The 12,268-nt window shown below is 47.9% G+C and overlaps 1 protein-coding gene across 1 annotated transcript in view; it reads right to left on the bottom strand.

The window, feature by feature from the left end:
- LOC144510919 (uncharacterized) overlaps nt 1-12,059 on the bottom strand; it is a 62,958-nt gene extending 50,899 nt beyond the window's left edge. Inside the window, exons 1-3 of the mRNA XM_078240977.1 lie at nt 11,993-12,059; nt 5,983-6,119; nt 3,268-3,336 (exon numbers count right to left, since the gene is read on the bottom strand). Coding sequence (XP_078097103.1) covers nt 3,268-3,336; nt 5,983-6,119; nt 11,993-12,059 — 273 coding nt within the window. The remainder of the gene's footprint in view (nt 1-3,267; nt 3,337-5,982; nt 6,120-11,992) is intronic.
- Between the last annotated feature and the right edge of the window lie 209 nt (nt 12,060-12,268).

Below are 12,268 nucleotides of genomic sequence, written 5' to 3'. Positions count from 1 at the left end.
TTGTGGTGGCGACTTCTCAATTCTCGGTCAATGTGTCCTTGCGCAAGGACTTCTCATCCCCAACCCAAACCTATTTTAACTAAAGGGCCAAACATTGTTACCTCCAAGACAGCTCCACAATCACTACCAATTGTACTGTGTGGCCGGCTTACATAGCGTTTACCTGTAACTAGGGATTAACGGCAGGCAATATAAGCTTTTTCTTCAATTGCATTGTATTTTTGGGTTCTGCTGTCACCCTCCTATTCTCTTTCCCCCTCTGTTAGTTGAAACAGTGACACAGTGGTTAGCACTGCTGCCTCACAGCGCCAGGGACCTGGGTTCGATTCCCAGCTTGGGTCGCTGTCTGTGTGGAGATGCGTTCTCCCCGTGTCTGCATAGGTTTCCTCCCACAGTCCGAAAGACGTGCTGGTTAGGTGCATTGGCCATGCTAAATTGTCCCTCAGTGTACCCGAACAGGCGCTGGAGTGTGGCAACTAGGGGATTTTCACAGTAACTTCAGTGCAGTGTTAATGTAAGCCTACTTATAATAATAAATAAACTTTACAGTTTAACATTTAAAGTTGCCTTCTGGTATTTGAGCCCTGGCCGTGTATCGGGTGTGAGTTTAGACAGCGGGTTTTGACAGGTTACCTAACTGTGGGAGTTAACAACAGCTGAGCCCTGACCCAATAACTTTATATGTGCACTTTCGCGCAGAGAGTTAGAACCATAGAATCCCTACAGTGCAGAAGGAGGCCATTCTGCCCATTGAGTTTTCACCGACCTTCACCGACCCTCCGAAAGAGCATCTTACGCAGGCCCCCCCCCCCGCCCCCCCCCATCCCTCCCCCCCCGCCCCCCTCCCTATAACCCCATGCATTTACCATGGCTAATCCACCTAACCTACGCATCCAAATAGCCAGATAGCTTTGGGATTATCATCTCCCTTCCCTAGGGTAGCCATGCCGAAGTCAGTTCCCTCCTCTCTCTGCTGGATTCGGCTGACTGGTGGCTGTCCAGCCTAGAACATTCCTTATCGACCTGGCTGAGAGACTGGGAGCGCACTTAGCAACTAAGCCATGAGGGGGAGCTGTGGGCATGACTAAACGGATAAGCCATTTGCCATTGCAGAAAGAAGCGTTCCTGATCTATTTCTTTCTCAATCACCCCAACCAAACTGACCTATTGCACACATCATTTGCTTGTTCCTTCCCGGGGTCAGTGCGTGGGTCATTAAAACCTAATTCTTCAGGACCCAGCCCACAGCCTTGCGAAGATTTGCTGAAACAACTTCTCTTGACGACTTTCTCAAGAAATATTGTAAACGGGTGATTCAGAGTGATTTCCTCTTCGCCAGATGTCCTGAACGTGGAGGTTAGTGTTAGAATCATAGAATCATACAGTGCAGAAGAGTCCCTTCGGCCCATCGAGTCTGCATCAACATGTGTGAAACACCTGAATTCCCACCTAACCCCATTCACCAGCACTTGGCCCATAGCCCTGAATGTTATGATGTGCCAAGTGCTCATCCAAGTACTTTTTAAAGGATGTGAGACATCCCACCTCCACCACCCTCCCGGGCAGTGCATTCCAAACCGTCACCACCCTCTGGGTAAAAAGGTTTTTCCTCACATCCCCCCTTGAACCTCCTGCCCCTCACCTTGAACCTACGTCCCCTCGTGACTGACCCTTCAACTAAGGGGAACAGCTGCTCCTTATCGTCATGGTGACACCATTACAAATAAGAAGTTGAGACAAAGTGGATTTTGTGAGTCTTGCTTTATAGAAAAAGCAGCACTGTTAGGGCAGGGACATCTTACTGAACATGTATGTAAATGACCATCAGTTTATTGTGGGGGAAAATTGGCCATCCATATCTCAGAATTGTGAGACTATCACATCCATGTAAATGGCCAATAGTTCTCTGAAATGTTTAAAATTTAGACCATTGATCATTTGATTAATGCAGATTTTCAGATGTGAGCAGCTGCTTCAATTTGCCGACAACACACTCTTTTCCATCTCAAAATCTGTAGTAACGTGCTGTGGAGTCAGAGAGAGAGAGAGAGAGAGAGGACTTCAAAACCCCACTGGCAACTTACCTTATCTGATGGCTATTAGCAAAGACTTTGTGCCCTCACCAACACACATCAGGAGAAATTGTGAGACGGTTAGTGATTCATAGAATCATAGAATCATAGAAACCCTACAGTACAGAAAGAGGCCATTCGGCCCATCAAGTCTGCACCGACCACAATCCCACCCAGGCCCTACCCCCATATCCCTACATATTTTACCCGCTAATCCCTCTAATCTATGCATCCCAGGACACTAAGGGGCAATTTTTTAGCATGGCCAATCAACCTAACCCGCACATCTTTGGACTGTGGGAGGAAACCGGAGCACCCGGAGGAAACCCACGCAGACATGAGGAGAATGTGCAAACTCCACACAGACAGTGACCCAAGCCGGGAATCGAACCCAGGTCCCTGGAGCTGTGAAGCAGCAGTGCTAACCACTGTGCTACCGTGCCGTGATTGTGGAGTGATCCGTGATTAATTGGGCATAGAACTAATGAGACCACACCGCCAGCCTTCATGGGCACAGTGGCGAATTATAGAATCCCTACAGTGCAGGAGGAGGCCATTCAGCCCACCGAGTCTGCACCGTCCACGATTCCACCCAAGCCCTATTCCCATAACTCCACATATTTACCCTGTTGATCCCCTGACACTAAGGGCTAATTTAGCATGGCCAATCCACCTAACCTGCAGCAGTAGACCTTTCAGCCTTCGAGTCCGCTCTGCCATTCATTATGACTTGACATTGAATTTTTACAGTGCAGAATGAGGCCATTCGGCCCATGGAGCCTGCACCGACATCAATCCCACCTATCCCCACAACCTGACACATTTACCCTGTTAATCCCCTGACTCTAAGGGGCAATTTAGCATGGCCAATCCACCTAATCTGCACATCTTTGTCTTTGGACTGTGGGAGGAAACCGGAGCACCCGGAGGAAACCCACGCAGACACGGGGAGAATGTGCAAACCCTGCACAGACAGTGACCCGAGGTTGGAATTGAACCCGGGTCCCTGGCGCTGTGAGGCAGCAGTGCTAACCGTTGTGCCACCATGCCACCCAAATGCGTGCCAGCCATCATACTGTGCTGTGATGATGGAGAAGTTTGAAATGTGATCACAGCTGGAGGTTGAACTCTTGATTGCAGTTTAGTTTGGAATATTCCGAGCTCGTATTCAAAGTAATGTTTTTTTTTTACTCACCTTGTAAGCGTTGTACAATGTAACACTCTGAGAAAATCGAATATTCTCTTTCACGACCAGTGGTACTACCTGCAACACAAGGCACTACCAGATCAATATAGTTCTCATTCTTGAGTGAATTAAGAAGATCAAATATCTTAAAACCTCTGCACATTATTATAGAATCCCTATAGTGCAGAAGGAAGCCATTTGGCCCATCGAGTTTACACTGACCACAATCCCACCCAGGCCCCATTCCCGTAACCCCACCCTGCTAATCCCCCCGACCCTAAGCGTCAATTGTGCATGGCCAATCCACGTAACCCGCATATTTTTGGAATGTAGGAGGAAACCGGAGCATCCGGAGGAAACCCATTCAGACACGGGGAGAACGTGCAGGCTCCACACAGACAGTGACCCGAGGCCAGAATCGAACCCGGGTTCCTGGCGCTGTGAGGAGCAGTGCTAACCATTGTGCCACCGTGCTGCCCCAAAGGGGTGTTTAGAATTCCAAAGGAGAATAGCTAATGCTATTAACATTTCTATACTCTTGGCTTCAGAAAGGGTTTAATAAGACCATAAGACATTGGAGCAGAAGTAGGCCATTTGGCCCATTGGGTCTGCTCCTCCATTCAATGAGATCAAAACTGATCTGTTAATGAGTCACCCACTCACTGTGCGACTGAGGCCAAACAGCAGGAAGGTTCTGAGCTTCCTATTACTTGAGAAAACAGTATCTCATCTTCCCGAAGGTAAATTTGAGACTTGTTCCACGGTGGTACATTTTTTTGCCATTTAACCTAAAACAATTGGGAGACAGATTCTTGGTTTTGACGGACAGCAGGAGGAATGACCCTAACCTGGGTCATGGGCGAGAGACTGGACCATCATTTACAGTCGGGCCTCACTACCGTTCAGCCAAGCCTTGAGGTCAGAGGGGGGTCTGGAAACTCAGTGGTTCCAACATGCTGCCCAGTCCGTCAGACATGAATACCTAGGGGTTGCCAACTGTGATAAAATGTATTCCATAGAATCATGCAATCCCTACAGTGCAGAAGGAGGCCATTCGGCCCATCATGTCTGCACCGATCCTGGAGGTTTCATCATATGACTTTGCCCCCCACGCTCCAGCCATTGGTCGGCCAACACATCCATCCTTGTGATGTGGTGCCTTTTAATGCCAATTGGAAAGCAAAAAGACTCATTACCCAATTAGATGATGCTTGATTGTCAGCCAAGCAGCGCACAGTGGTTAGCACTGCTGCCTCACAGCGCCAGGGACCCAGGTTCAATTCTAGTCTCGGGTGACTGTCTGTGTGGAGTTTGCACGTTCTCCCCGTGTCTGCGTGGGTTTCCTCCGGGTGCTCCGGTTTCCTCCCACAGTCTGAAAGATGTGCAGGTTAGGTACATTGGCCATGCTAAATCCTCCCTCAGTGTACCCGAACAGACGCCGGTGTGGCGCGACTGGGGATTTTAGCATTGCAGTGTTACTGTAGGTCTACTTACAACACTAATAAATAAACTTAACTTAAAAGTTAACCTTTGCCCTGCAATCGCCTTCCCCCTCCTCCCCCCCACCAATATTTTCAATATTTTTACATCTCGTAAAGCAAAATGTTCAAAGAAAATTTGATCATAAAATCTTTCTTAACATCCCGATGATTTTCTCCCCAGGGTCGCACACAAGCAGTACCCTGGAGATTGATTTACAATTCCTGGAGTCTCCAGGCCCAATCCCGGAGGATTGGCAACCGTATGAATAACTAGGGAGGAAAGTTAGAAGGAGAGACTCAAATAGAAATGTTCAGAATTTGGAAGGGGACTGGAATAGCAAACATAGGTCGCGATTCTCCCATCGCGACCCACAACCTTTCTGCCGGGTCGCAGTGAGAGATGCATTGCCGGCCTTGTTCCGGGATTTGTGCATGCGCCAGAGCATGGCGAACAGTCGTCGGTCAGACCAGACTGGAAACCGGCGGGAAGAGAGGCAAGTGTTTTAAATGTATTTTAAATATGTTTAGCAGTTCATTATCGGGAACTTTCAGGTCCCAATCGAATCTCCCACCCCGCCAGGAATACTTCATTCCGGGGGGTTTAGAGTAGTTCCCCATATTTGGGCAACTAGCAGAAGAACCCGCCAGAATGAAGGGGGGGGCAATCAGGGCCCCCCAGGGGGTCAGGCGGTGGGGGGTGGTGCCCCCTGGGCATGAGCACCCTGGCAGTGCCAGCCTGTGCCCCCTGGCACTGCCCAAGGGCAAAGTGCCCATGCCCAGGGGGCATCTTGGCACTGCCCATCGGGCATCGGGCAGTGCCAAGGGGGCAGGGCCTATTGTGGGCAGGGCCTAGGGGTGATCGGTGGGGGTGGGCTGGACAGCAAACGGGGAGTCTGACAGATCGGGACCACTGCGCATGCGCAGAGTTCCAGAACTGTCAGACTCCGGTGCGAATAGGCCCCGCCCCCCAGGTTTTTAATGAGATTCATGACTGGGACTTCTGCAATGCACAGAGTGCGGAGATTCAGGTGAGAAACTGAACTGACAAAACAGTCGGGATTTGGAACAGTTTTCCCGCCAATTCAGCACTTTTGGGAGAATCGTGGCCAGTATTTCCTCTGGCCACAGGATAATTCTGGTTGAGGAAGGCCGGTCAGCCAATTTTAGCTCATTATCCAGAGAGTGGTAGCACTGGTACAGCTTGATGTCTTTTCTATGATTCTCTGAGAAAGATGATACGAACCTCGCGATAAGCCCTCCGTATTTCTGGGCTGCTCTTTACTTTACACAGGCAGGACACAATCGCCCAGCTGTAGTGAAAAGGGAAGTGCAGGGTTTCCAATCGGTCAAACACTGATGTCCACGTTTTCTCCGCATTTCCTAACGTGACACAGTTACAAAAAGAAAATGAGCAATTTTTCTTCAGGATTTTCAACTTGATAATAACCTGCTTCACTCGTGAGCTAAGACTACATTGACAACTCCAGTGCTTATAGCTTGACCGTTCAGTGGGACTGAGAGCCAATAGCACTGGTCATTGAATCATAGGGGGAATTTACTCCTTCCGCCTGCCACGGGAATCGGAGCGGGCGAGGGGCGGACCCTGGAAAGGTCCATTGACCTCAGGTTGGATTTTCCGGTTTCGAGGCGAGCGTGGCTGGAAAATCCTGCCTATAGAATCCCTACAGTGCAGAAAGAGGTCATTCAGCCCATCGAACCTGCACCGGCAATAATCCCACCCAGGCCCTCTCCTTGTAACTCCACATATTTACCCTGCTAATCCCATTAACACTAAGGGGCAATTTAGCATGGCGAATCAACCTACCCCACACATCTTTCATACTGTGGAAGGAAACTGGAGCACCCGGAGGAAACCCACGCAGACATGGGGAGAATGTGCAAACTCCATTGAGACAGTGACCCGAGGCCAGAATTGAACCCAGGTCCCTGGCGCTGTGAGGCAGCCGTGCTAACCACCGTGCCACCCCATGTTGTTTTCCATACTCCCAGTCTTCTGTCTTGGACAGAACTGGCTGATAGGTTGTCATAACACATTGTCCTTTTAGCATTTAAAGACAGGATCAGATCCACCCCATGCATATTGAAAAGTCTTGGCATTGACAGTAACTAAACATCCTGATAAAATCACCCTTAACCTGAAGTAGAGGAGTCGTTTCCTATTTAGCACAAGTGCATTTAGCATAACTCAACATTCTTCAACAGATAATGACTGCACAGAAATCACACTCAGATCTAGTAAGGAGTTTTATACAATAATTACTGAGAACGCCATGTAAAGGAGACAGCATGCATGTTAGAATTGACCACGGGAAGAAATAATAGCAAATGTGACCTGATCTGCAGATATAGGGTGGAAGTTTACCGATATGTCCGCCTGAGGTTCATACGATCCCGTCCAAGGCCAACAGAGAATGCCGTTCTCCGTGCATCGCCTCCTCCCCCCCCCCCCCCCCCCCCCCCCCTCCACCCCCGGGAATTGGGGCGGACGTGCCGGTAAAATTCCAGCCAGAGAGACCTATGAGATCCATATATTGTTAGTGGTGAGATCATTCAATATCTCCTGAAGGAGCCTATGGTGACATCCACAACATGGGCACCATATCATCTTAACTTTGGGTCTAAGATCACTGTAGTATAAGGGTACTCAGCATAGCATGGTATACTTGCCTTTATTAGCCAAGGCATAGAGTTTAAGAGCAGGGAGGTTATGCTGGAACTATATAAAATGTTGGTTCGGCCACAGCTAGATTATTGTGTGCAGTTCTGGAATCCACATTACAGGAGGGATGTGATAGCACAGGAGAGGGAGCAGAAGAGATTTCCCAGGATGTTGCCTGGGCTGGAGAGCTTTGGTTATGAAGAAAGATTGGAGAGGTTGTTTTCCTTGGAGCAGAGGAGACTAAGGAGGAACATAATTGTGACGTATAAAATATGAGGAGCATAGATAGAGTAGACAGGAAGAAACTTTTCCCCATAAGATGCACAGCATTTGATATATTACTGCTGTTTATCAGGAACCTTAGAAAATGATGATTTATTTTCCATTTTTTCCTCACAAATGAGCCAACCTTATATTGACAGCATAATCCTGATTTAGTATTGCTTCTCTTTGGTCCAACACACTTCAAAAAGCCCACACCACCAAATCTCCTTGCTTAAGGTGACAAAGAAACAACAGACAAAGCTGGTATTCATAGCGCTTTGGGTTTGATACATAAGTACATGTTAAACAGAAGTTTGCTGTTAGTCTAAGTGCAATGTGGTCCTTATTACATACAGGCAGATAGCCTGGCTAAACCTGCTCTCTCACTGAATAATTTCTCCTTTAACTTGTCTCATTTCCTCCAAATAAAAGGTGCAGGTACCCGCATATGCCTCAGTTATTTTTGTGGGTTATATGTAACATCCCTTGTTCCACCTCCCACATCTCTTTTTCCATTACTTTGATGACTGTATCGGCGCCACTTTGTGATCTCACCTAGACCTGGAAAAAATGATCAATTATGCTTCCAATTTCCACCCCTCCAACACCCTCATGTCGTCCATCTCCGACACCTCCCTTTCTTCCTTGATCTCTCTGTCTCCATTTCTGGTGATAGACTGACCACCAATATTCATTTCAAGTCCACCAACTCCTCACATCCTGCTTCCTGTAAGGTCTCCATCCCATTTTCCCAGTTTCTCTGCCTCCATTGTGTCTATTCCGATGATGTTACTTTCCATCACATCCGATACATCCTCCTTTCTCTTGAGCCAAGGTCTCTCCCCACTCACTATGTCGATAGGGCCCTCAGCCATGTCCAGCGCATTTCCTACATTTCAGCCATCACCCCTTCCTCTCCCTGTTAGAAACATGATAGAGTCCCCCTTGCCCTCACTTTCCACCCCACTAGCTTGTGCATTGAAACGATCATTCTCCGCCACTTCTCCCAACTCTAGCATGATGCCACCATTAAACACACCTTTCCCTCAACCCACCTCCCCCCCACTCCCGCTAGCATTCCGCAGAGACCATTCCCTCCATGATACCCTGATCCACCACTCTTCCACCCCCAACATCCCATTCCATTTCCTTAGCACCTTTCCATACAATCACAGGAGGTGTAACACCATTCTCCTCACCATCCTAGGCCCCAAACATTCCTTTCAGGTGAAGCAGAGATTCACTTGCACATCTTTCAATTTAGTCAACTGCTCCCAGTGCATTCTCTTCTACATTGATGTGGAGATGTCGGCGTTGGACTGCAGTGGGCACAGTAAGAAGTTTCACAACACCAGTTTAAAGTCCATCAGGTTTATTTGGAATCACGAGCTTTTGGAGTGCTGTTCCTTCATTTCCTCCAAATAAGAGGTGTGGGTACTCGCATATGCCTGAGTTTTTCTGGGTTATGTATAACATTCCTTGTTCCATCTCCCACATCTCTTTCAGTCACCTGATGAAGGAACAGCGCTCCAAAAAGTCATGATTCCAAATAAACCTGTTGGACTTTAACCTGGTGTTGTGAGACTTCTTACTCTTCTACATTGGGGGGAGGCTAAATACAGAATGAGTGAGCTTGTTTGCAGAACACCTTGGCTCAATTGTCAAACACGACCTCGGCCTCCCTGTTGCTTGCCATTTCATTTCATCATCTTGCTCTCGTGACTGCATTTCTGCTACAATGTTGCAGAGAAGCCCAACGCAAACTGAAGCAACAGCACCTCACCTTCCAATTAAACACTTCTCTGCACTTCACATTGAGTTCAACAGCTTTGGGCCATGAACTCTGTTATCCATTTTATGTTTTTAATATTTTTTATCTCACCCCACAAGGGCGAGTCTGTAATTTTTCTCACGTTTTGCTTTCACAGAGTGATGAGCTATGAACACATTGTGCTCATTCACCTTTTTACCACAATTAACACCTGCCTTAGTCTTTAACACTGTCATTCCCACCCCCTTTGTCATCGTTATCAAATCTCCCCTGACCCTGACCTTCTATTTGGCTCCACCTGTCCCATTCTCCCCCTTCAACAGTATAAAACCCATCACGTTCCTACTTCTCTTCATCGCTGAAGAGTCAGATTGGACTTGAAACATTAACTCTGTTTTTCTTTCACAGATGCTACCAGACCTGCGACGGCACAGTGGTTAGCATTGCTGCCTCACAGCGCCAGGGACCCGGGTTCAATTCCGGCCTCAGGTGACTATCTGTGTGGAGTTTGCACGTTCTCTCCGTGTCTGCGTGGGTTTCCTCTAGATGCTCCGGCTTCCTCCCACACTCCAAAGATGTGCGGGTTTGGTTGATTGGCCATGATAAATTTCCCCTTAGTGTCCAAAGACGTGCAGGTTAGGTGGATTGATGATGCTAAATTGCCTCTTAATGTTCCAAGGTGTGTAGTTTAGGGGGATGAGCAGGATAAATATGTGGGGTTACGGGAAAGGACCTGGGTAGGATGTGCTGTCGAGTTGGTGCGGACTTGTTGGGCCGAATAACCTCCTTTTGCAATGTATTTTCCATTTTCAAAAGTGTGGCAATTGTCCCTTTAAGGGCAACACAGAGAAGAGGGTCAACTGGCTTGGGGGGAACCAATTGGGACTGAGAATGGGTAATCACCCCAGGGAGTGGAGTTCTCCTTTGGCAGAAGACAGCCTGAAGACACGTAGAAGGCATGTAGGGCATGGGGCAGCTGGGGGAAGAGGGGGGAAGGGGGGGGGGTTGTGCCAGCATCTGTCCAGTCTTTCCTTGTTAATAACTACCCTTTATGTTCCTGGTGAAGTCTGTGAGTGTCCATCATTACAAGAAGCAGAGTATTTGGTCCAATTGCTCCACGTTTGCGCTTCACATGAGCTTTCCCCACCTTTCTTCATTGAACTCCCATCAACACTTCCTTCTATTGCTTTCTCCCTCATGCGTTTATTTAACTTATTGAACTGCATCTATGCCACTTGCCTCAACCACCACCTGCACTAGTCCAAAGATGTGTAGGTCAGGTGGATTGGCCATGCTAAATTGGAGCTTAGTGCTCCGAGATGTGTAGCTTAGATGGATTTAACATGGGAAATGCATGCGGTTGCGGGGATAGAGCAGGGGAGAGGGCCTGGGTAAGATACTCTGTCAGAGAGTGAGCGCAGACTTGATGGGCCAAATGGCCTCTTTGGCACTGTAGGGATTCTATGATTCTGTGAATGTCTACTTATGGACGACATGCTAAAAAATCCAAATACATTACATCTACCACATTACCTTTGTCACCCCTTCCATTACTTCTTCAAATAATTGAAAACGGTTGGCCCAGCTTGATGTTCTCTTTAGAAATCTGAGCCAACTATTTGAAAGTAGCAAGATGCCACAAAAAGCAATGGGATCACACTGCGGTAATCTGGTTCAGTGCTGATGGCTGAGGGATAAATTTGACTAAGGTATCGAGGAGAACTTCACTGCTCTTCTTCGAAACGTGCATTGGGATCTTTCATGGTCAACTGAGAGGGCAGATGTGGCCTTAGTTTAATGTTTCATCTGAAAGCTGTCACAGTGGCACAGCAGTTAGCACTGCTGCCTCACAGCATCAGGAACCCAGGTTCGATTCCCGGCTTCGGATGAAAGTCTATGTGGAGTTTGCACGTTCTCCCCGTGTCTGCATGGGTTTCCTCTGGGTGCTCCGGTTTCCTCCCACACTCCAAAGATGTGCAGGTTAGATGGATTGGCCATGCTAAATTGCCCCTTAGTGTCCCAAGATGTGTAGGATTAGCAAAGTAAAGGCACAATGGTTAGCACTGCTGCCTCATAGTGCCGCGGACCCGGGTTCAATTCCCGGCTTGGGTCACTGTCTGTGCGGTGTCTGCACGTTCTCCCTGTGTCTGCGTGGGTTTCCTCTGGGTGTTCCGGTTTCTTCCCCCAGTCTGAAAGACGTGCTGGTTAGGTGCATTGACACGAACAGGCGCCGGAGTGTGGCGACTAGGGAAATTTCACAGTAACTTCATTGCAGTGTTAATGTAAGCCTTACTTGTAACTAATAAATAAACTTTATGCTTTTTATTTAAATGTGTGGGGTTATGGGGATAGGGTGGGGGAAAGGGCCCAGGTAAGATACTTGGTGCAGGCTCGATGGGCTGAATGGCCTCCCTCTGCATTGCAGGGATTCTATGATCTCTGACAGCAGCAGTGCAATGTTCCCTTGGTACTGCACTAGACTGTCAGCCTAAACATAAATCACACAATCTGTTCACAGTGCCTCAAAGAATTGCTTACCTGATGCTTCCAAGTCCTTTTCCAGCTCTTTCAGTCCCTTAGCAAATTCCTCAATCGCCTGTTTCATCCCAGGCACTATATGTTCCACTGTAATAGCAGAGAATCGGGGCAGCCCTTTATTGTCAAGCAACGGATTATTTGCTTGCCTTCTTTGTGTCTCTGCTGCTATGGAATATCTGTCAATATGGAAATGTTACAGTAACAAGCAGAGGATTATAGTTGTGCTATTCGCAGCACAGCAGCTAGATAACACAGCTATAGAAAGATTCACTTCCA

This window comes from Mustelus asterias, chromosome 23, assembly GCF_964213995.1.
Source record: "Mustelus asterias chromosome 23, sMusAst1.hap1.1, whole genome shotgun sequence".
Taxonomy (NCBI): Eukaryota; Metazoa; Chordata; class Chondrichthyes; order Carcharhiniformes; family Triakidae; genus Mustelus; species Mustelus asterias.
Note: the sequence above shows the minus strand (reverse complement) of the source record. Positions and strands in the feature narration are given on the sequence as shown.